Consider the following 23797-nt stretch of genomic DNA (forward strand, 5'->3'; position numbering starts at 1 on the left):
CGGTTTGGCATTTATCTTAATGTTTAAATGTTTGAATGTTTAATTGTTCATATGTTGCGCATCCTTTTTAAGAAAAAAGAATTGCTTGGTACTATTCTCACTCTCTACATGTTTTTGGTATTGTTGACTACAGTATTACTGAAGTAGAAACTCAAGAATGAAGAAAATGGCTGGAAAATAATAATAAGACACTTGGAGAACGAGCATTCTTGCACTGTCAACAAGAAAGCAAGAAACTGAAGGAAAGGAAGAAGAAGAAGAAGAAGAAGAAGAAGGAGAATAAGGAGAAGAAGAAGAAAGAAGAAGAAGAAGAAGAAGAAGAAGAAGAAGAAGAAGAAGAAGAAGGAGAATAAGAGTAAGGAAGGGATGGAAAGGAAAGAAGAGTAGTCTCAGTGATATAATATGAAGAAAAGAAAGGGAGATAATGGAGGAGTTGGTACTGTAATAGCCAAAAACAATTTGCAAACGGAATTCGCAGTAGAGAGAACAAAACTCATTTCATTTGCCTCAGTCTCGCTGCCTCACTGCCTCAGTCTGCTCTGCTCTCACTGATCTACAAAATTACACCGCAAATGTCACTCTACTTGTTCCCACTATACACTGAACAAAACATTCTCACTGAACAACATAGCCTGATAGACCACGTTATAATGGCGTTTTTTGATCAACGTCGGTGTTGGTATCCTTGTCTATCATTTGACAAAGAAGATAAAGCTATCCTTTTCCACCTCTGCAGATCCGCTAGATCGTTTTCCAACAATGTAGAAGTATAATAATTAACACAATTTTCAATCCCAATCTCAATTCTAGACATTCATAAATTGATCATTAAAATGATTTTTCGCCACACTGCACAGAAAGCAGCTGTTTACCAGTCCCTACGTAGATCTGAAAGACATTGTTTGCAGACGACTCTCGTCTGACGTCAGAACAGGTTTCTTTCCGGCCTAGGCCGGAAAGAGTACTTTTTCCAGCCGCTTACATGGAACTAAGAAAGGTGATCAAAAAACAGCTGATCAAAAAACTTTTCATTATTTGTGTTCATTATTCAATAATTAAAAGATTTATAAAAATATCATCTTATTGTCATTTGAAAGAATAAAAAAGTATAAACTCAACCTCCCACATATTGAACATCATCTTTTAGGTTATTTAGACAAATCAGAATAGAAAATAAAAATACTTGGACAATTTCCTGATATTCAGATTACCTCAGATTTGCTAGAGCTATGACCTTCCACTTCTGCTTTCAGAATTGCTTAGTAAACAACTATTCTCATATATATTGTTTATTTTTGTGTGTGGCGAAAAATAGCGTTCGCACCACGGGCAAAAATGGCCCGGCCTACGGCCTACGGCCTCGGACTTGAAAACCGATTTCGAGCCGGAAAAATCTCATTTTCTGCTATAGGTGCGAAATATACTATTTTTTGGTGAATGAAATATGATAATTTCAAACAAGAATAAACTGAATAATTACATCAGATATAACATTATCAGCTATAACGTATATAATGCAGTAGCAAGGCAGAGGATCATCAAGTCTGTTCTCCTATCTTTCTCCACTGTCATTATAACGTGGACCTCACTATAAAGCCTGGTTTTCACTAGTAGAGTTGGTGGTCGAGTAACTGGCATACTAACTCTACCGAGCCAACTCTACTCCACTTACTTGGTCTAGTAACTGTTTCCACAACAATTGAGAATAGTAGGTAAAGTGTGTTGTCTAGTGAACAGAACTAACCTTAAAATGGCATTACTTTTTGATAAATTAACACTTTAATAAATTGACACTTCCTGATAAATTAATACTGTTCAATAAATAACAATACTTCTTAAAAACTTGATAGGCTACGGCACGACTCTAATCTAAATGCTGGAGACTGTTTTCATTAGTATAGTGGTAGAGTAGAGTGAGAAGCGGTGGTGGGGGAAGGCAAGTGGTAGAGTACTATCCCACTCTACTCTACTGAAAACTTGTAATCTACCATGACTCTACTCTAGCATGGGAGTTTTCATTGGGAGAGTTCACAAGATAGTACTCTATCAGACTCTTCTCTGCTCGAGACTGTTTTCATTAGCTTAGTGGTAGAGTAGAGTGAGAAGCGATGGAGGGGGAAGGCAAGTGGTAGAGTACTATCCCATTCTACTCTACTAAAAGTTGGTACTCCCATGACTCTACTCTACCATGAACGTTTTCATTGGGAGAGTTCACAAGATAGTCAGTACTTGCCCAGGGAACTCTACCAAAGGAAACCAGGTTTAAAGCATTGAAGGTACTTAATAAAAGGTCTAGACTAATGCTTTCAAAATGTAAATTTGTTTTGTTGACCGAGCAAAGTGAGGTCTAAGATTCAAGTCGACGGTTTGGCATTTCTCTTAATGTTTAAATGTTTTTATGTTGCGCATTTACGGCGAAACGCGGTAATAGATTTTCATGAAATTTGACAGGTATGTTCCTTCTTTAATGCGCGTCGACGTATATACAAGGATTTTGGATATTTTTGCATTTCAAGGATAATATAAAAGGGAGAAGGAGCCTCCTTCATACGCCAATATTAGAGTAAAAATCAGACTATAGAATATTATTCATCGTAAATCAGCTGACAAGTGATTACACAGATGTGTGGAGAAGCCAGTCCATTGTTGTATTTCCATTATCAGGTCTATAGTTTCAATCAGGTACTTGTGGATGAGAATACTGCGTGAGGTCTACTGTTCACAGAACTACTAGTAATTTTAGAAATAGTTACTCACTTGTAAGTGGACTAGTGGCGTGATGACCGTTGAGGAGGTCACCATTAGAGTGAGGAGGTGGAGGTGGATGAGGAGGAGGAGGCATAAGATGCCGACTCTTAGTCCATATGGTGTGCACTATGACAGCATAGCATACAGCTATCACTATGGCTGGCACCAGGAATACAGTCACTGTCACTAGTGACATATATAGACGCCATTGCCAAGGCTCTCCCAGTTCTATCCAGCATTGCAGTCTGCCTGAAAACATTCATCAAAAATTTGAGAATTTAGGAATTAATCTGTGATTAAATAGAGGAAAGAGCTGGCTTGTACACACGTACGGGATAGGAAATCCAAGAATTTTTGAAAATTCAGCTTAGAATGTCATCACATTGGTGATGAGAATTCAGTCCTTCTTGAGTTATAAGCATATTTGAAGATGAGTGATTCCTGTGATCTGTGAGTCGATGAAAGATTTCATTTTTCAGCTAATAACTCACTCTGTATTATAGCGAAACGTCTTATATTGTAGCACATCACTTGTTGGGTCAACCTCCATCCATAGCCTAAAAATCTGGTGTGGTACACTCACACAACTTTCCTTACTCATATTTGAAACTACGATCAGACTTCTGTATATGTCTATTATAATTGTTTTCAGAGTACTTTTTCCTTCGTGTAAATTGTGAAATTATTCGAAGATTTTTTAAAGTCGTCAAAACAGCTGTTCTACAGATGAAATAACTCGACTATGTGTTCTTTTTATGAACTGCGCTACCTACCTACCTCATGCACGAGAAGGAGGTTACTAAGTCCATTTCTCAAGGATGGGGTGGACCCCCCATTAGTTTACCAAAAAGGAGACCTATGCCAGTTGATAAAGCTGATAAATAACTATATAGGGTATGAGATTGAAAAAAATCGGTCAGTTATTTTTGAGAAAATCGTGAAAAACATGGTTTTTTAGTAATTATCCGCAATTTTTCTCAAGAATATTACGGAGCTCCTGGAATTTTCCCAGAAATGAGACACATGCCAGTTGATAGGGCTTATAAATAGCTATCCATGATATAAATTTGAAGAAATTCGTTAGAGCCGTTTTCGAGAAAACCGTGGATAACATGGTATTTTAGTCATTATCCGCCATTTTTCTCAAGAATATTACTAAGCTCCTGAAATTTTCCTAAAAATGAGACTCATTTCAGTTGATAGGGCTCATGAATAGCTATCCATGGTATGAATTTGAAGAAAATCGTTAAAGCCGTTTTCGAGAAAACTGTGAAAAACATGGTTTTTTAGTAATTATCCGCAATTTTTTCCGCCATTTTGAATTCAATTTTATTGAATTTCTTACTGTCGGATCCTCATGGACCTTAAGTTTAAAATTTAAACTCAATCGGTTGATTAGGAATGGAGCTATTGTGTTCACAGACATACACACATACACACACACACACCACACACACACACACACACACACACACACACACACACACACATACACACACACACACAGACCAATACCCAAAAATCATGTTTTTGGACTCAGGGGACCTTGAAACGTATAGAAAACTTGAAATTGGGGTACCTTAATTTTTTTTGGAAAGCAATACTTTTCTTACCTATGGTAGTAGGGAAAGGAAAGTAAAAATATGAAGCAAATCTGCAAGATTTGCATTTTTCATGAAATCCATCAATTTTTTCGCAAAAATGGTGAAGAATTGTAATCGCTCTAGCTCTCAGGAATGATAGTAGGCCTACTTGACTAGATGAACAATAATATGTCATCATATTGGCGAAATTCACTCTTGATTCTTGAGTTATAAGCATTTGAAGATGAGTGATTCCTGTGATCTGTGAGTGGAGGAAACATAATGCAAATCTCCCAGATTTGGCTGATATTTGGGCTATGGATAGAGGTTGACCTAACAAGTGTTGAGCTACAATAAGAGACGTTTCGCTACAATACAGGGTGAGCTATTCACTGAGACATAAAATCTCACTTCCACTCTCAGATCAGAGAAATCACTCATCTTCAAATGCTTACAAATCAAGAATAGGAGTGAATTTTGCCAACGTGATAACATATTATTTTTCCTACAGTTACGTTGAAAAGTGGCCATTGCTGCACTGATTACAGAACGCAAAGAATCACTTTTCCGCTCTAGTGCGGGGAAAATTTTTCTGCACTCCAGATTTGCAACATGGCAACACAAAATACTTAGTAGGTTATATGGAGCAACAGTGCAGCAAAATCAAAAATGAAGTTGGTAACAGTGACTGCTGTGGCTGCTATAGTGAGCAGAGGTGCAACCAAGCACAACGCGCTAATTATTAGTATTAGATATTATAACCAAGGACAACGAGGACTTTAGGATTTTAGGATTAAGGTTTTTATCAATAATAAAATTACACAGAAAAACATTTGATGCATTTCAGGCAATTTTACCCCATAATTACCCACTTTTCATATTCAATGGTAACTGTAGGAAAAACTTAATGTGAAATACGTGCGCAAAGTTCCTCTGCTGCACTCAAGAAACCATTCCGCCCTCGCCTACGGCTCGGGCGTAAACGTTTCTTTCGGTGCAGCAAACTGTCACTTTGCGCACTAGTTGCACAAATAACTAGTTCCTCTCGTCAAGCTGGCCTACTATCATTCCTGAGTTTTTTCTGCTTATATATGACACAGGTAGTCTCTCATACTACTCCGATCTTACACTCTCACCCGGCCAAATCAGTTTCAATTGACTGTAGTCGAAAGTAGTCGGCTGAGTTAACAAAAAATCGGCTTGAAATATGGAACAACAACTACCTATACCATGAGATATATTCTTATGCTATTTTTCCTCTATGTTGAACACGGACTTTGTGAAAATCCAGCTTGAACCTTCAAACATTCTGTTACAAAAATTGTCTGAATCTATTATTTCTCAAGTATAAACCGGTAGGCAAAAGAGACATAGGCAGGCCACGAAAAAGATGGCAATGATCATTATATTATTTATTATAAAATAAAAACAGTAGATTGTAGTGATGCTTATGATGATATTACATTAGATTATATTGGTGTTATTAATTTATAGATTTTATTTATTATTTTTTTTTTATTCTAATTACAAGCTGAATGTGAGTCGGAACAGGCAATAGCCTAATCCCTGATTGAAAGGAGAAAGAAGATCTATTATTTCTATTTTTATACAGTGAAAATAATATCATCAGTGATATCTGATCTACTATTACTAACTTGTCTGATTATATGCCGGTTGCACAACAGCCGGTTAAATTTTAACCCTGATCAATTCCACGAGAGCAAATCAGAAAAGCCGTATTTTCAAAAACACCTTCTCTGACTGGTTCTCGTGAAATTAATCACGGTTAAATCTAATTGGATTTCGTGCAACCGGGCCTTTGAATGATATTTATTTTTGAAAGACATTATTGAATAAGATAATATACAGTAAACTACCTTGAGTAGTGCATCTTTTAAAGATGCACTTTACAATTTTCTAGTCAAAAATCCCTTTTACAGCTTGAAAGAGTACTATAAGAAGTGAATATTTGAATGTATTATGACTTTTAAAAAATATATACTTTGGTTTTATCATGACTTATATTGTATAGAAATATATTAAGATGTAATTGAATACTATAACTATCTTGATAATGTCTCATGCAATCATGTAATTGTTCTTGGACAAATAAAAATATTCTATTCTATATTCTATACCTTGTATTTCTCTCTCCTCATATAAGACCATGATTGGAGATGAAAAGAGAAAGCTGATCAACCATGAAGCTATAACCAGCAATTTCGCTCTCCTCCCTGAAACACGAAAGAATTTCTCACCAACAAAGCCAATGCTTCCCACACAAAAATGTTCACTTGTTTCAAAAAAGCCTTCTTCTTAGAAACCCCTCTCTGATTGACTCTTGTGAATTTAATCACGATTAAAATTCAACAGGCATTTGTGCAACTGGGCCTTACCCTGCCAAAACAGTAATAATAGGCAGTAGTTGACAATAATCGGCTTGAGTTACCAAAAATTGGCTTGGGAATTTGAAACATGAACGACTTATACCGTGGGATATTGTCTTATTTTTTCTTTTCTTTATTGTATCACCATGAATGATACAGTATCAACGAAATATGATACAGTACCATTTGAACTTGATACACAACACCATAGTTTGATACAAAACTTCCAAACCTAGAATGAATTCTACAAACCATGGGATATCTTCTTTTCTATTCATAATAATTTTTGAATAGTAGCGCTCATCGAATTTCCATCGAGCTGTTTACCCTGTTGTCAATATTTGCAGTTGCAGAAGTCTTCGGGGTGAATTACAGTATTCAATTTGGATTTTTGTTCAATTATGATAATTAATTCATTAGCATTTGAATAATTGCAATAACTCAGTAATTTCCATCTTTAGATATCTTCTTTTGTTATCTTTTCTCTATGGTAGAAGTTTTATATTTTTTGTGTAGTTGAGAAGTTGATATTGTGGTAATTATTCATATTGAATGAAAAAGACTAAGAAATTGTCAAAAAACCACTGATTTATTGATAATTAGAAAGACCGGTTTCGGTTATTACACCATTGTCAATCTCTGATAAACTAAAACTAAATACAAGAGCAGCAGAATTTATACTAGTAGGCGAGTACTGCTATTGGTCGAGGGCATGAACGCCTGCCATTGGCCTAGCTAGACAGTCTCCTCCCCCTCAACGGTGTGACAATAGTAGGCTAAATTTTATTATCATGGCGATTCTGTTGCTTAAGCCGCCATTTTGTCACACCGTTGAGGGGGAGGAGACTGTCTAGCTAGGCCAATGGCAGGCGTTCATGCCCTCGACCAATAGCAGTACTCGCCTACTAGTATAAATTCTGCTGCTCTTGTATTTAGTTTTAGTTTATCAGAGATTGACAATGGTGTAATAACCGAAACCGGTCTTTCTAATTATCAATAAATCAGTGGTTTTTTGACAATTTCTTAGTCTTTTTCATTCAATAGAAGTTTTATATTATTAACTTTTGAGCTAGTCTATCACTTTCCAGTTACTTTCGAGTTTTCTTTGGCTACTTTCAAGTTACTTTATTTACTCACAGCTTCCAGAGAAGTTCATCGGTCTAGTAATGGCGTCCAGTCTATCTATACTTAGTGCCACCAGCACGTAAGTTGATGAGTAGATAACAACTGCCTGTAAATTAATTTAAAACTCATCAAAAAATGGAAAATAGAGTACAAGATAATAGAAAACATTTCATAATCATTCATCATGATAAGAAACTATAATAAAATAGAGGAAAGAATAGAATGGTACACGTACAGGATAGAAAATTCTTGAATGACGTATCACCACGTCTGAACTACTGGACTGATTAACTTGAAAATTCGCATATAAATTTTCAATTCACCGAGGATGGATAGAGGCCTATTTCAAATTCTTCAAGATTTCAGTGATCTATGTTGGCAATTTTAAGCCGTGTCTACACTGAACAAATGTTCGGCAAACATGTCTGTTGAGGAGCTCAGAGACAAACAATTTTAAAAGATTGGACAATCATTGTTTGTCAAACAAAAAAATACTGTTTTCGCCACACTGCACAGAAAGCAGCTGTTTTCCAGTCCCTACGTAGATCTGAAAGACCTTGTTTGCAGACGACGTCAGAAAAGGGTTTCTTTTCCGGTCTAGGCCAGAAAGTTGTCTCTTTCTAGCCGCTCATGGAAGTAGTTAATAAGTCATTTGCTAGATCGGGCGAGTGTCCACTTTCATCATCAGCTGAAGTCGCCATGATTTCAGTTCCAGTTTCGAATCAAACTAATTCGCTTCGCAACCAGTTTTATTCAATTATTTATTGTTGATTAGTGCATTCCGAATTTTCAAAAATGCTTGAAGATGACTGTGGTATTCCAAGTGAAATTTTAAAAGAATCTGAAATCCTGACTGCAAATCTTCTACCACTAAAATCAAGAGATAGGTACGATAGCTTAACGAGTATTCTTTATTTTGTATTCTTTATTTATTTTGTCAGCAATACCTGTAGTGTGGCGAAAAATATCGTTCGCACCACGGGCAAAAATGTTTTTCCACCTCTCAATCTTTTCTAGTCCTCGGCCTACGGCCTCGGACTTGAAAACCGATTTCGAGCTGGAAAAATCTCATTTTCTGCTCTAGGAGCGAAATATACTATTGTCGAACATTTGTCCAGTGTGGACACGGCTTAAGCATCATCCTAGGAAAAATACTGTAGAATTCATTAACACTGCATGAATCACTGTGAAATATAAGCGAATATTCAATACCAGATCGATAAATCAAATCTTCATCAATGAATAGCAGAATTCAATACAGACACCCGGCTGCTCAAAAGTCTGTTAACTTCTAATCCTTGTTAAATGACACGAGAACCAATCAGAGAAGCCTTCTACTCAGAAGAACCTTATCTGATTGTTTCTTGTGGAATTGAATCAAGATTAAAATTTTAACAGGATTTTGTGCAACCGGGTATCTGTGTGCAATAGCCTTAGAAGTATTCTACAATATCAATAATTTCTACCGTACAGTACCGTATGGAAGCTACATCAATATTGGAGTATAGGGCTGGGCGTACATCGGTTAGACGAGACATGATCAGACACGTTTAGTCACAATACTTCACAAAGTTGCTCATGAAGACAAGTCTAATTGCAACGACTAATCAGTGTGAGTTGCGTCACAAGCAGCTATGTGAAGTATTGTGATTAAACGTGTCTGATCACGTCTTGTCTAGTTGCTAATGAAGACATTTCTAATTACAATGGCTAATCGGTGTATGTTGCTTCATAAGCAAGTATGTGAAGTATTGTGACTAATCGTGACTAGTCTTGTCCTGACTAACTGGCGTGTGCCTACCCTTATGAAGACATGATCAGACACGTTTAGTCACAATACTTCACAAAGTTGCTCATGAAGACAAGTCTAATTGCAACGACTAATCAGTGTGAGTTGCGTCACAAGCAGCTATGTGAAGTATTGTGATTAAACGTGTCTGATCACGTCTTGTCTTGACTGGTGTGCGCCTAGCCTGGTACTGTATTTTTCAAAATATTATATCAATCAATCAGTCAATCACCTTCCTTCTAATGTTCTTCCTTCTTCATCATATCGTAATATTTTTCAATTGTAATGAGGTTATACTTTTTTTTGTCTTAGTTTTATATTTTTCAATTACCTTTAACTGAGTTTTCTTATTATTTTCTTCTTCTGTATATATTTGGAATAATACTTAATTTATTATTATTTTTCAATTTCGCATTGTATAATTATTGAAATGTATAAATGCAATAGGTTTTTCAAGACCTAGCATGTAACAAATAAATCAATCAATCAATCAATCACCTGCATAAATCTGACAGCTTTGCAGGCAAGATTACCTGCTACCCATGAGACTGTCATTCTCCATATTATATCTGGCAGAACACTCACTAAGCCAACCAGCAGATCTGAAACAAATACAAAGTTTTTCTGTTAACTAGATCCAGTTACGCTATGAAGAGATATAAATTAATTATAATAATAATTATCATATTCATTATTATAATGAGCTATTCAACTATTTCTAAAAAATACAAAAAAAAATGAATTGAATAAATTGTATAATGCATAGCATATGTTTGAGATAGAGTTAAAAGTAAATTCGTATGGTTTTGTTGGTGAGGAGTCCCTTGCAGGAAGGTCCCACCGTCTGAATATATAATATTGAAGCTGTCAATGGGCCTTACGACTGCCATACCTCTGCCGGGACCGACAGTTTAATGTATCCATCCGATAACACGGGAGTGATCTGGTTAAATAACTTTTGGTGATGAGATAGAGTTGATCATTATATAAACAAGTATCAAAAATAATTAGATCAGAAATATACCGGGATAACTCAAATCACAATGAAAACGGAGAATCGGCAACAATGCGCGTCTACTGTTTACTCTTAGCCAATGACAGCCGAGCTGAGCCTTCATTGGTCGACAGCTTATGGCCAATCGGTAAGCTTCTCCCATACTATTCCATTTTCCGACGCTCAATTTTCAAGCTCCAGTTCACAAGAGATTTATAATATTGTGCAACAACCAGAACTAGTATCTCAAATTGTTTTATCTTGCTACTCAATGAGATTCATATTGGTGAAACAAAAGATATTATAGTGAGGTCCACGTTATAATGGCAGTATTTGATTAACATTGGTGTTGCTATCCTTGTCTATCATTCGACAAAGCAGATAGCGCTATCCTATTCTAGCTCCGCAACATTGCCAGATCGATCATAAACGATGTGGAAATATAATTAACCAACAAAACATCAATCTCAATTATGAAAACTTATCAAATCAGTGAAAAATATAACTAATTTCTCTTGACTAATAAAATGTAATTGATTATTCTATAAAATTCGATATTACATCGGATATATGGTATCAGCTATTCTCTATAGAAGGCAATGGCAAGGCAGAGAATCGGTACCGCTGTTCTCCTATCTTTCTCCACTCCCATTATAACGTGTACCTCACTATGGAGATTATACAACCGAAACTGGGATTTTAATTTGTTGCACTAGATTAATGGTTTTGACAATATAAAGTCAAATTGTCAGTTATTGAACTCTCATATTATTACATTTTATTGTCAATATTTGTTCGTGTTTCTAATCATCTCTGTATATTTTGTATTGTATTATATTTTCTGCTAACGATGTAGTTGAGTGATAGAGTGGACATTACTGTCCAAACTTCACCACGTCATCAAATTAGAAAGTCTTTCTATCCTATCCAGAGGTTATAGAATGTGTAATATTATTCACTCTATTCCATATTCTATTACATTGTATACTCTCTGATTCTATTCTATTATAGATGAAAGTTTACCTGCAAGAGCGAGATGCATGATGAAAAAATTCATCCTGGAACGTCGTGCCTTGCTCAATAGTAGAGTGACCAGCACTGCCGAATTGCCAGCCACTATTCCGATGAATAACAGCCATAGCACTACAAATTGTTCAGTCTGTAACAGGAATTACATTCATTAATTCACTCCATATCCAGATCGCAAATGAAGATCTTTTCCTGAAACTACAAATGTCGTTCTGTACTGATAAGTATGAAGGTGTTAAGTCAGTTTTCATGATATTTCAGAAGAGCAAAAACAAAGTTCAAAAAATTATATTTGAAATTTGTGAATCATCATTGAAAGTATTAGAACGCTAATCGTTGCTCTATATATTTCTGCACAATGCTTATCGAGTCCAATAATGATTTCTCACTTATTGACATTTTTTATACAAATGCAAACAGAAATATGTACGACTTGAACCCTTCGTATCAAAGTATTTTATGACAACCCTTTTTGATCTTGACTTGAGTTGACTTGTATCATTTATATCGCACATGAATGATTTTTCTCTGAGATATATCCATTCTACCATGAAAATAACTCTAAAACAATACCACGTGGACTTAAATCCTTTATACCAAAAGTAGCAAATTTTTCTGAATAAGAACATGTAGAAAAGTCAAAAACGACATTTTGTGATTTAACCCTTTTTTTACTTATCAGTACAGGTATATCATCAGAAAATTCAAAACGTGATAGACTGACCAAATGTAAGGAGGATTTTATCAAGAATGTATTGTAAAATTTGAAAAAAAGCAATTACATCTTCTCAATCACAAAAATAATTGGATGGATAGGCGTATAATCAATGCACTCTAATGGGAAAATATTGATGAATAAATATTTCCACTTTAAAAAACCAAATCGTACAAACAAGTAGTGTAGTCTGCACCGTTCATGCAGATTTCTAGTTTTAACAACTGTAAATATGTCTCAAAATGGAACAACAAGTATAATATCCTCCTGATTATTTTGCCTGTTACAAAATCTTACTTATTCTCTGCATTGTATGAATAGATGATTGGCTATCAGGCATATAATCAATCCTCTAAAAGGGGAAATATGATGAATAAATATTTCCACTTTCCCAAAACCTACAAACAAGTAAAGTCTGCTTCGTTTATTACGTCATCACCAGTTGCGTAAACAGAATTTCGAGCCCAATTTGGTAAATTGTATCGGTTTCTCATCAGTTGTGAATAACAGGGAGGAAATTTCGGGTAAACACCCCATAATCGAATTCAGCAAAAGCCTCTCTCTATTGCAATAAACCCTAGGCTGTCGTTTGTATGATAAGTGAGCTATAGAAACATTCATTAGAAACGGTCAGCATTGTTTGAATGGACAGAATCTCGGCTATATATGAGGTATGCTGAATGAAGAGAATTCCACAATATAACTCATCAAATCAGTATTGAGTGAGATAGGCGTCATCACAAGGAGAAGAAGAAGTGGAAGAAGGGGAAGAAGAAGAAGAAGAAGAAGAAGAAGAGAAGAAGAAGAAGAAGAAGGAGAATTTCCCATCACAGTCAGTATTGCTTGTATAAGTAGCATTCAGGTAATTTATAAGAATACTCTTATTTCAAAGCGAATTTCTTTGTAGCTTATCAATTTATTAGAGAATGGAATATCATTCGCGAAATCTGCTCACTACATCCAGATTTAATCTGAATATTATTGTTTACAAACGATCGGTTCAGTAATACTAGAAAGAAAAAAAGGATAAGAAGTTCTCAATGTTATAGGGCGTTTATGTTGCAAATTTCCCTGTTAATTCAAGCTGATCTAGTAGTTCGTTTTCGTGGAGCTCATACTGCACCGTTGTCTCGCCCGGCCAAAACAGTAATAATAGACAGTAGTCGACAGTAATCGGCTTAATTTCACAAAACATCGGTTCAAAAATGGAACATAAACGACCTATACCATGCGATATCTTCTTATGCTACACTTTCTCTATGATCAAACCTAAAAATCTGGTGTGGCGCACTCACACAACTTTCCTTGCCGTTATGAAAATTGATCAACTGACGCTAGTGTTCCCGCGCAACTCGAGTCTAATATTTGAAGATCTAAGCCAGCTGGAGACAGGACAATAACGCTGGAGAAACCCGAGGTCTGCTATCTCTTCATAGTGAATGATTCAATAGAATCAACAGTTGCCAACAGTTTGCAATTTAATAATCTTATTTTCTCGAACTTCGAGCTTATTCTCAATTTTAGGTGAAAATGTTACTGATCATTAATTGTAGAGATTTTCATGGTCAATATTTTCCACTTGAAATTTTTTGTTCAAACTGTATCTGAAACCTGATAATTGGGAATCCAAAATCAAATTTTGCATAGATGGGGCGCAGCTCCTGAAATTTTTACAGATATGGGACTTGTGGTAGTTGATAGAGCTTATCAAGGACTATTTTAGGTATGAACTTGATAAAAATCGTTGGAGCCGTTTTCGAGAGAAACCCTGTTTTTAACAACATTTTTGCCATTTTAGCCGCCATCTTGAAATGCATTTGATCGAAATTGTTCGTGTCGGATCCTTTTGCCTTATAGTGTAAGGACCTTAAGTTCCAAATTTCAAGTTATTCCGTTAATTGGGAGATGAGATATCGTGTACACAGACGCACATACACTCACACACACACACACACACACACACACACACACCACACACACACACACACACACACACACACACACATATATATATATATATATATATATCACACACACACACACACACACACACACACACATACACATATACAGACCAACACCCAAAAATCATGTTTTTGGACTCAGTGGACCTTGAAACGTATAGAAAACTTGATATTGGGGTACCTTAATTTTTTTGGAAAGCAATACTTTCGTTACCTATGGTAGTAGGACAAGGAAAGTAAAAATCACTTATCAAATATCGATTAGGCCTATTGCCTTTCACTATTCCAATACTTGTTCACAATAGCACAACAACAACACCAATTAGATGATGTACTGACATAATTGTTATGAACTGACATAATTGTCGCAAATCAGGTAGATTAGAGGAGTTTGTTTTTCTCTCTACAGTGAGGTTAACTTAAAACTGTAAGTTCCTTATAACTGGTGATCTTTGCTACTCATTCAAACAGTGCTAAAAGTAGATCTCTCCGGATTTTTCCTGAACTAATATTCTGATTTGAGGGATGGATGCTGAACTTATCCAAATTCACCCTGAAATTGATCAGTTAAGCCCTGAAACCTCCTCTTACACCAAACCTGAGACAGCCAGGTCACTCGATATTATTATTGAACGAGCGTCAGCGAGTTCTCACTTTTGACTCAATGAAGGCCAAAGTTGTTGTCCGTCTGTTTGTATGTTCTACAATAACTTTAAAAAGAATTGGTCAATCAGCTTCAAATTTGGAAAACGTATTCTTCGAACCTTTTTACAGGTCAAGATCGTTGGGCAACAAAATTGACCCACTCCTTCGTCCTTTTCCAGGATATAACAGATAACATTGAAAGTGCATAATTGAAAAATGTTTTGTGTATTAGCATAGAGAAACAATAGCATAAGTAGATATCCCATGGTATAGGGAATTTATGTCGCAACATTTACTGTTATCTCAAGCCGATTACTGTCGATTATTGTCAATTTTTACTGTTTTGTTGGGGTGATAGTGTATGAACGGCACAATTTGAGACTACCAGCGTCACACAGCTGCATAGGAAAGAACTACGTGAACTATCGGCTTGGGATAACAGTAAAAGTTGCGACATAAACGCCCTATACCATGGGATATCTACTTATGCTATAGTTCCTCTATGGTATTAGTCAGCTGAAAAGTTCATTGCATGCAATTACTACAGTTTTCCATTCATCCATTAATAAGATTAGCTGAGGCTATTTGGGAGCTATCACACAGACAGTCCTTCATGTGCTGACACATGATTTCAGCTGATTAGCATACAACATAGATTTTACAACTTTTACATCAACAAACTGATACGGGTGAGATATCAATGTGCGGTTTTCATCATTTATTTTCTCTTAGAGCTCTGTATCAAAATCATGTATCACATGACCACCTTCTCATTTAATCAAATGGATGTGGATTCATAGGAGGGCCAAAGATGTTGCGGCGACATAGTAATTTTTCACTTTCCTTGCCATATTACCAAAGGTAAGGAAAGTATTGCTTTCCGAAAAAAATTAAGGTACCCCAATTTCTAAATTTCTATCGTTTCAAGGTCCCTTGAGTTCGAAAAATTGATTTTTGGGTATTGGTCTGTATGTGTGTGTGTGTGTGTGTGTGTGTGTGTGTGTGTGTGGTGTGTGTGTGTGTGTGTGTGTGTATGAGTGTATGTGCGTCTGTGTACACGATATCTCATCTCCCAAATAACGGAATGACTTGAAATTTGGAACTTAAAGTCCTTTCACTATAAGGATCCGACACGAACAATTTCGATCAAATGCAATTCAAGATGGCGGCTAAAATGGCGAAAATGTTGTCAAAAACAGGGTTTTTCGCGATTCTCTCGAAAACGGCTCCAACGATTTTGATCAAATTCATACATGAAATAGTCATTGATAAGCTCTATCAACTGCAACAAGCCCCATATCTGTAAAAATTTCAGGAGCTCCGCCCCATCTATGCAAAGTTTGATTTTAGATTCTCAATTAGCAGCCTTCATATACAATTTAAACAAAAAGTGGAAAAGATTGAGCATAAAATCTCTGCAATTGATGTCCAGTAACATTTTCACCTAAAATTGAAAATAAGCTTGAAATTCGAGAAAATGTGATTATTAAATTGCAAACTGTTGGCAACTGTTGGTTCCATTAAATCATTCACTACGAAGAGATAGCAGACCTCGTGTGTCTCCAGCGTTATTGTCCTGTCAACAGCTGGTTCAGATCTTTGAATAGTAGACTTGAGATGCGCGGGAACACTAGCGTCAGGTGATCAATTTTCATAACGGCAAGGAAAGTTGTGTGAGTGCGCCACACCAGATTTTTTATTTGGAGTATTCTCAATGAAACCTACTGTCAAAATATTCTTTTTAAAGTAATATTTAGCTCTCCAACGACTCTGTATAATTGAAAGTTGCGGGCTTCGAAGATTACAATATAACAGTTCATGAGCGAGTTTTCCAGCCCAGGAGGTCACTAGTTATTATATTTCTCAATTCACTTTTTCGGATTTCTGATAGGAACCCATCATTTCACCATAGACAGGGTTTAAGGAATCGCTGCGGTTGTCAGATGGGAGTAGACCAAATCTCAAATCATTTCTTCCGAAAAATGTGGAGAATTTCTCTCATTTCCAGCGAGAAGAAGCACTCTAGATGAGTTGTAGTTATCACTGTGTGCTGAGGGGCTTCCGAAAACAATTCAATAAGACAGAGATGGACACCTCTACAGCTGAGTTCACCTAAAACTGTCACCATTTGGTTGAATGGGCTGCGTTGGTGTTGACTATTTGAAATGATGACAATATAAAGCGAAGTGTGAAGCAGATTCGAAGTGAAGCAGAAGATGAAGAATAAGAAGTAGAAGGAGAAGGAGCAGAAGAAGAAGAACAGTGAGAAGGAGGGAGGAAAAGAGCGGTGAGAAGAAAGTGAAGAAGAAGAAGAAAAACTAGTAGAAGGAGAAGAGGAAAGAGGAAGAAGTGGAAGAAGGAGACAGGAGAAGTGGAAGCAGAGGAAGAAGGAGTAGATGATGAGGAGGAAGAAGGAAAAGACTGAGAAAGGAAAAGCCTGAGAAATGAAAGGAAGAAGAAGAAGAAGAAGAAGAAGAAGGAGGTGGTGAAGAAGAAGAAGAAGTGCTATCACTGCTGCTTTCATTGTAAACAAACGCTTAGTGCCGGTGGAGAGATTTTTGAAGAGGGTGTTTTTCTCACTCCAGATAGATATCTTTATATCCTATCGGGTCCTACTTCTACAACTCCTTCTCCCCCTACTCCTCCCCCATCTCCTCCTTCTCCTCCTCCGAAGAAATAGAAGAAGAAGGAGAAGAAGAAGAGGGAGGTGAAGAAGAAGAAGAAGACGAAGAAGAAGAGGGAAATGGGGAAGTGAGAGGCATCAAAGAGGTGTGGAAGCTTTAAGAATGGAAAGAGCAAAAAGTATGATAACAGAGATTTTTCAGGTTCTGTTTATTATTAATGACTACCACTTCCCCTGTTTGCCTGTTTTCCTATTCACATTGGTTATCTACTTATCATTTTATTTGTTTAGGATGGAAAATGGAAAAATAGTCTATTCACACTGGAAAACACAGATTAGACTGGGTTATTTATGACAGACTGGATTAGAAATTCTTGTGGAGAATTAAAGCATCCTGACACATAGATTCTAAAGTGGGATGCTACACGAATTAAGGAAATTAATCAAAGTAAGTAAATGCCTTTTTTCCACATTGTGGATGTTTTTTTTCTCATGTTTAATGTTTTAATTATTGAGACTCAATTTTTGTTAATTAGTAAAGGTGTAAGGATATGATAGATATTCAGTTACTCAGATTGATTGATTGAGTACTTTATTTATGTAGATTACAATATATACTGTCTTATACACTTATATACAATAGCTTACAATACAGCAAAATTATAGATGAATTTACATAATATAGACTAAGAAAATCATTATTGAACTGTATATGATATGAAAAAGCAATTTGTAATATAATAACTATAGATAATAATTATATTGTTATGCATCTACATAAATTGGCGGAGCTTTGGACATATCAATGTCCATTCTTCGGAAAGAATATTAAAAATATCCTTCCCACTAACTCTCTACCAAAAAAGATGGAGATAGATACTCAAGAAAGTTGGAAATCAAAGTACCTCGAATTAATGGTGTTCTCAAATTCATTAATTATTTCTTCAATTTAATTTATTCAATCATATACAAATACAATCATTCATTCATTATTTATTATTCATTCAATTATCATTCATTTATTCTGTTCACTCACTTGAAAATTACATTAATATTGAAAACATGATGTGGAAAATGAGATAAAGTTGGAAAAAGTGTACTTTGATTTCCAATTTTCATTTGTAAACAAAGCTCTTACCAAGGCAGTGAATATATTAGGTAATTCTGCAATTTGGCTGTGTTACTTTCAATTCTTCTAATGAATCAATGTGGATTGTATTGATTTGATTAGTATCTTCTACGAATTATGATTATGATACTAGATTAAAATAGACTATAGATTCCCCAGCTCTGATCTGATGATCAGTTGATAAAATAGTTTAGAAAGGCTAATCTATACTATAATAGATAAATACTATAATAGTGTAGATTATCCATGAAAATAGCTGTCAAGAGACAATCTATTCTATAACAAAGGAAAGAACTGGCTCATACACGTACGGCATAAAGAAAATATGTTTGACGCATCATCACGTCTCAACTACTGGACTGATTAACTTGAAATTTTGCATATAGATTCTTAATCAAGTGGGGATGGTTCTAGGCCTATTTCAAACTCTTCAATCTTCCTCATGGTCAAGTTTTCAGTTTGTCAAGTTTTAAAATAGACCCTTGCGGAGCACTGGTTAGCTGCTAGTATACAATATTTTCACCCTCACATAGAATTGTTTTCCTCGTCAGACGAAGCTCGTATTATTTGCGAAAATGTAGTGTTCAAAAATGTATGTGTGCAAAGAATTGCACAAAAATATTTTCTCTCACTGATCGGAAGCGTCGAATTATTCGGAGCCGATGACCGCTCCTTAAAAAAGGACGAAGGACGAAGGATATTGCAGGATACAGACGGCAGGAAAACCTGCAAGCATCCCAAAAAAGACAGGATAGTGATAGCAGCATATTGATAGCGGTAAGCCGCCATTCCTGCACAAAGGAGTCACGTCCTTATCATCGTGTCCTTTTTCGTCCTTCGTCCTTTTTCCTCCATTATTATTTTCCTGGACTGTGCCACCCTATCTCGTTTTGCAATCGCCAAGAGTCTGCAACTTATTGGCGAAAGTTGGGAAAAGTGTATGGAAGTTTGTCTAAATTTCTCTAGAGCTTGGAATATGGTTTTTCATGGGAATGAGAAGGTTGTTTAAATATGGAAAGTTTGTCATATTTCCTCTCAATGGAATAATATGATTGATAAGGGCTGGTTTCCGAGCTCGGGATTCAGCTAAGTTCTAGACTTTAAACAGCTGGAGTCAGAAAATTGGCTTACCAAGACGGGGCGAAGTTGCAGTTTTTATGATAATCTTTATTTTCTCATTTCTATAATTGGAATAGTATATTTCGCACCAAGAGCAGAAAATGAGATTTTTCCGGCTCGAAACCGGTTTTCAAAACTCGGCCTACGGCCTCGGACTAGAAATGATTGAGAGCCGGAAAAACATTTTTGCCCCTGGTGAGAACGTTATTTTTCGCCACACAGAAAAATAAACAATATAAATATGAGAATAATTTGTTTATAAGGCACTTTCGAAAGCAAAACAGGAAGGTCATAGCTCTAGCAAATCTTAGGTAATCTGAATATCAGGAAATTGTCCAAGTATTTTCATTTTTTATTCTGCTTTGTCTAAATAACCTAAAACATGATGTTCAATTATGTGGGAGGTTGAGTCTATACTTTTTCATATAGTTGTTTACTAAGCACTTCCGAAAGCAGAAGTGGAAGGTGATAGCTCTAGCAAATCTGAGGTAATCTGAATATCAGGACATTGTCCAAGTATTTTTAATTTTTATTCTGATTTGTCTAAATAACCTGAAAGATGATGTTCAATTATGTGGGAGGTTGAGTCTATACTTTTTTATTCTTTCAAATGACAATAAGATGATATTATTATAAATCTTTTAATTATTGAATAATGAACACAAATAATGAAAAGTTTTTTGATCATCTGTTTTTAGATCACCTTTCTTAGTTCCATGTTAGCGGCTGGAAAAGGGTACTCTTTCCGGCCTAGGCCGGAAAGAAACCTGTTCTGACGTCAGACGAGAGTCGTCTGCAAACAATGTCTTTCAGATCTACATAGGGACTGGAAAACAGCTGCTTTCTGTGCAGTGTGGCGAAAACGTTTTTCCTTGTCGAATTGAGACATTCCTGAATAATTCAAAATAGCTGAAACTTTGCACTATTTTCTCTTTATTTTATTTTGTGTTCAATTTTCTAGTTTTCGAAATTTAATTTGAACGTGGACTGCGACTGCGCCCCGTTTCGGAAAGCCAATTTTCTGACTCCAGCTGTTTAAAGTCTAGAACTTAGATGAATCCCAAGCTAGGAAACCGGACTTACAGTTTCTGGCGAGAACACATAAATCAATAAAATTTCGGTCAAATCCAATAGGCTGACATTGTTTTTATTCTGTAGCTGACATTTTTTCATGCACGTTTGGCTCCAACTGTCAAAAAACTGAACAATAGAAAATGTCCTATCGTTTCACTTCAATGAATCCGTCTTCATATTATTTGTCCTTATCTTCCTCAATCTTTCCTCCTTCTTCTCCTTTTTCTCCTCCTTTTTCTTATTCTTCTTCAACTTCTCCTCCTTCTACTTCTCCTTCTCTTTATCTTTGTCTCCTTCTTCTCCTCCTCCTCTTACTCCTCCATCTCCTCCCTTCTTCCCAACCCTTCTTTCTCTTCAAACTCAAGCCTTTTCACCTATTCTCATCTTCTTCTTCTTCTTCTTCTTCTTTTTCTTCTTCTTCTTCTTCTTCTTCTTCTTCTTCTTCTTCTTCTTCTCTTCTTCTTCTTCTTCTTCTTCTCTTCTTCTCCTTTTGGTAGAGAGTTAGTGGGAAGGATACTTCGAATATTCTTTCCGAATAATGAACATTGATATGTCCAAAGTTCCGCCAATTTATGTACATGCACAACAATATTATCTATTTTATCTATAGTTATTACAATTTGTTTTTTCATATCATATACAGCTCAATAATTATTTTCTTAATTTATATTTTGTAAATTCATCTATAATTTTGCTGTATTGTAAGCTATTGTATATAAGTGTATAAGCCAGTATATATTGTAATTTACATAAATAAAGTACTCAATCAATCATTCAATCAATCCTCCGCTCCTTTTCCATCTTCCTTCTCTCTCTTCAAATTTTAACCCGTCTCACCTTTCTTCTTCGTCTCCTTCTCATTCTTCTCCTTCTCCTCCACCTTCTCCTCATCCTCCTAATCCTTCTCCTACTCCTTCTCGTCCACCCCTTCTTCTCCTTCTTCTTCTTCTTTCTCTCTCTACGAGACTCAACCCTTCTCAACAAAATTGATACACGACTCCTTTCCTTTCAACGGCACTCTTCTACAATAACACTGGCGTTATTCTCTTTGAAAAATCTTCTTCTTTCTCCCTTACTCTCCCATATTTCTCCCTTACTCTTCTTCTCTCTCTCCCTCATCTTTTGCTCTTATTCATCTTCATCATCATAATCTTCTTCTTCTTTTTCTCCTTCTCCTACTCTTCCTCCTCCTCTCCTTCCTTCTCACTCTTCAAAAATAAACCCTTCTCACTCTTCTTCTTCTTCTTCTTCTTCTTCTTCTTCTTCTTCTACTTCTTCTTCTTCTTCTTCATCATCTTCTTCTTCTTCATCTTCTTCTATCTTCTTCTTCTTCTTCTTCTCTTCTTCTTCTTCTTCCTTCTTCTTCTTCTTCTTCTTCCTCTTCTTCTTCATCTTCATCTTCTTCTTCTCCTTCTTCTTCTTCTTCTTCTTCTTCTTCTTCTTCTTCTTCTTCTTCTTCTTCTCTTCTTCTTCTTCTTCTTCTTCTTCTTCTTCTTCTTCTTCTTCTTCTTCTTCTCTTCTTCTTCTTCTTCTTCTCTTCATATTTTGCTCTTATTCTATTTTTTCCACTTCTTTCACTTGGAATGGAGGCCTAGGCGGCGTCGACATGCATTATGATTTGTTTACGATTGCAATGGAAATGTTTTGGAACAGAAAAGCCTCCTTTTTCTTTTGACACAAAGAGCAAGAACTTTCCCGCTTTTCTCGAAAGGGGATCACACGTGGCAGCCTACACTTGACTTTTCCTGTAATATTATTCAGTGTTTTGAATTGAAAATCATTATTAGGTGGCAGAGCATTCAGAAAAATCAGAAAACTTATACCAAGAAGTTTGTAGTTTGCTGATATCTTGAACACAATAATAATAGTTATTTGTATATCTAGAGTGAAAAGTACAGTTTTTTCTCCATGAGGGAAAAGTTTGAAGACCGAGGCGAAGCCGAGGGCAACAATTTTCCTGAGGGAGAAAAAACATTTTTCACTTGTGATATACACAACATTTTTCCTCCACCTACATTTTGATAAAAACTGCAAATAAAATATTTTTTAAAAACGTACGTAGCCAAACAATGTGTTAGGTACAACATAATCCAAAAAGTAAACAGAAACAGCTGGCTTATAATCACATTTCTCCGTTGACAACGCTATGCGCTATTGTCGGCAAAAGTTGTAACAACAATGGCCGCCACAACTACAGCTATGTTGAAGTTCCCGTTTCAAATTTGATTAGTTAATGAGGAATATTCGTTGGGTGGTATTTTGAATAACATGTAATAAAAAAATATGTTATACATTTTTTTTAGTATAGTGATATGAAGTTTGTAATAATTTTAGCATACAAACATAAATTTCATATATTGATCAAATGTCTGGTTGAGGTATTGAATTCAGTTGGTTTAATGACTACTCTATATGCTTCCTCATCTGACCTTCTAACCTATTTAAAATGTACGTTTTTAAAATAGAGATGCTTCCCATGTTATTCAAATGGAGTTACTTTTCTCCCTAGGGAGTTTTTCTGTTTTTTGTACGAGAGCAAAAAAGTGACACTTTAGTATTATGTTCAGGGAGTAAAGTAAGTACTTTAGACAGTAGGTGGAGGAAAACTTTATTTATTTATTAAAAACTATATAGGAGCATACGGGAAAATCCAAAAATTGCTCCCCAATCAAAAAAAATAATACAATAATCACTTCACAAAGAAATTGAAAATTAAGAAAAAGAAACAAGGAAAAAAATTATATCGCTGAAGAAAAAAAAATGTTATGAGAAACTAAATATACTGAAAACTGATTTAGAAAACTGATAAAGGGTACAAACACAAGACAACACAACTCAAGAAATAGGTTGAACCTTAAGGTGCGTACAGATAT

At 35.7% G+C, this 23797-nt stretch overlaps 2 protein-coding genes across 2 annotated transcripts in view; both read right to left on the minus strand.

Annotated features, from left to right (window-relative positions):
• Positions 1-2853: 2853 nt before the first annotated feature.
• On the minus strand, positions 2854-11788 carry LOC111047856 (cardioacceleratory peptide receptor; the record flags this gene model as incomplete). Its single annotated transcript, XM_039438526.1, is given in 5 exon segments — positions 2854-2997; positions 6470-6565; positions 7856-7949; positions 10131-10234; positions 11650-11788. Coding segments are annotated over 5 exon segments (472 nt in total), but the record flags the coding sequence as incomplete, so codon positions are not given.
• LOC120353493 (DNA repair protein RAD50-like) overlaps positions 11781-23797 on the minus strand; it is a 36558-nt gene continuing 24541 nt past the window's right edge. Inside the window, exon 6 of the mRNA XM_039437321.1 lies at positions 11781-11785. Within this exon, the coding sequence (XP_039293255.1) occupies positions 11781-11785 (5 nt within the window). The remainder of the gene's footprint in view (positions 11786-23797) is intronic.

Source organism: Nilaparvata lugens, chromosome 11, assembly GCF_014356525.2.
Source record: "Nilaparvata lugens isolate BPH chromosome 11, ASM1435652v1, whole genome shotgun sequence".
Classification (NCBI taxonomy): Eukaryota; Metazoa; Arthropoda; class Insecta; order Hemiptera; family Delphacidae; genus Nilaparvata; species Nilaparvata lugens.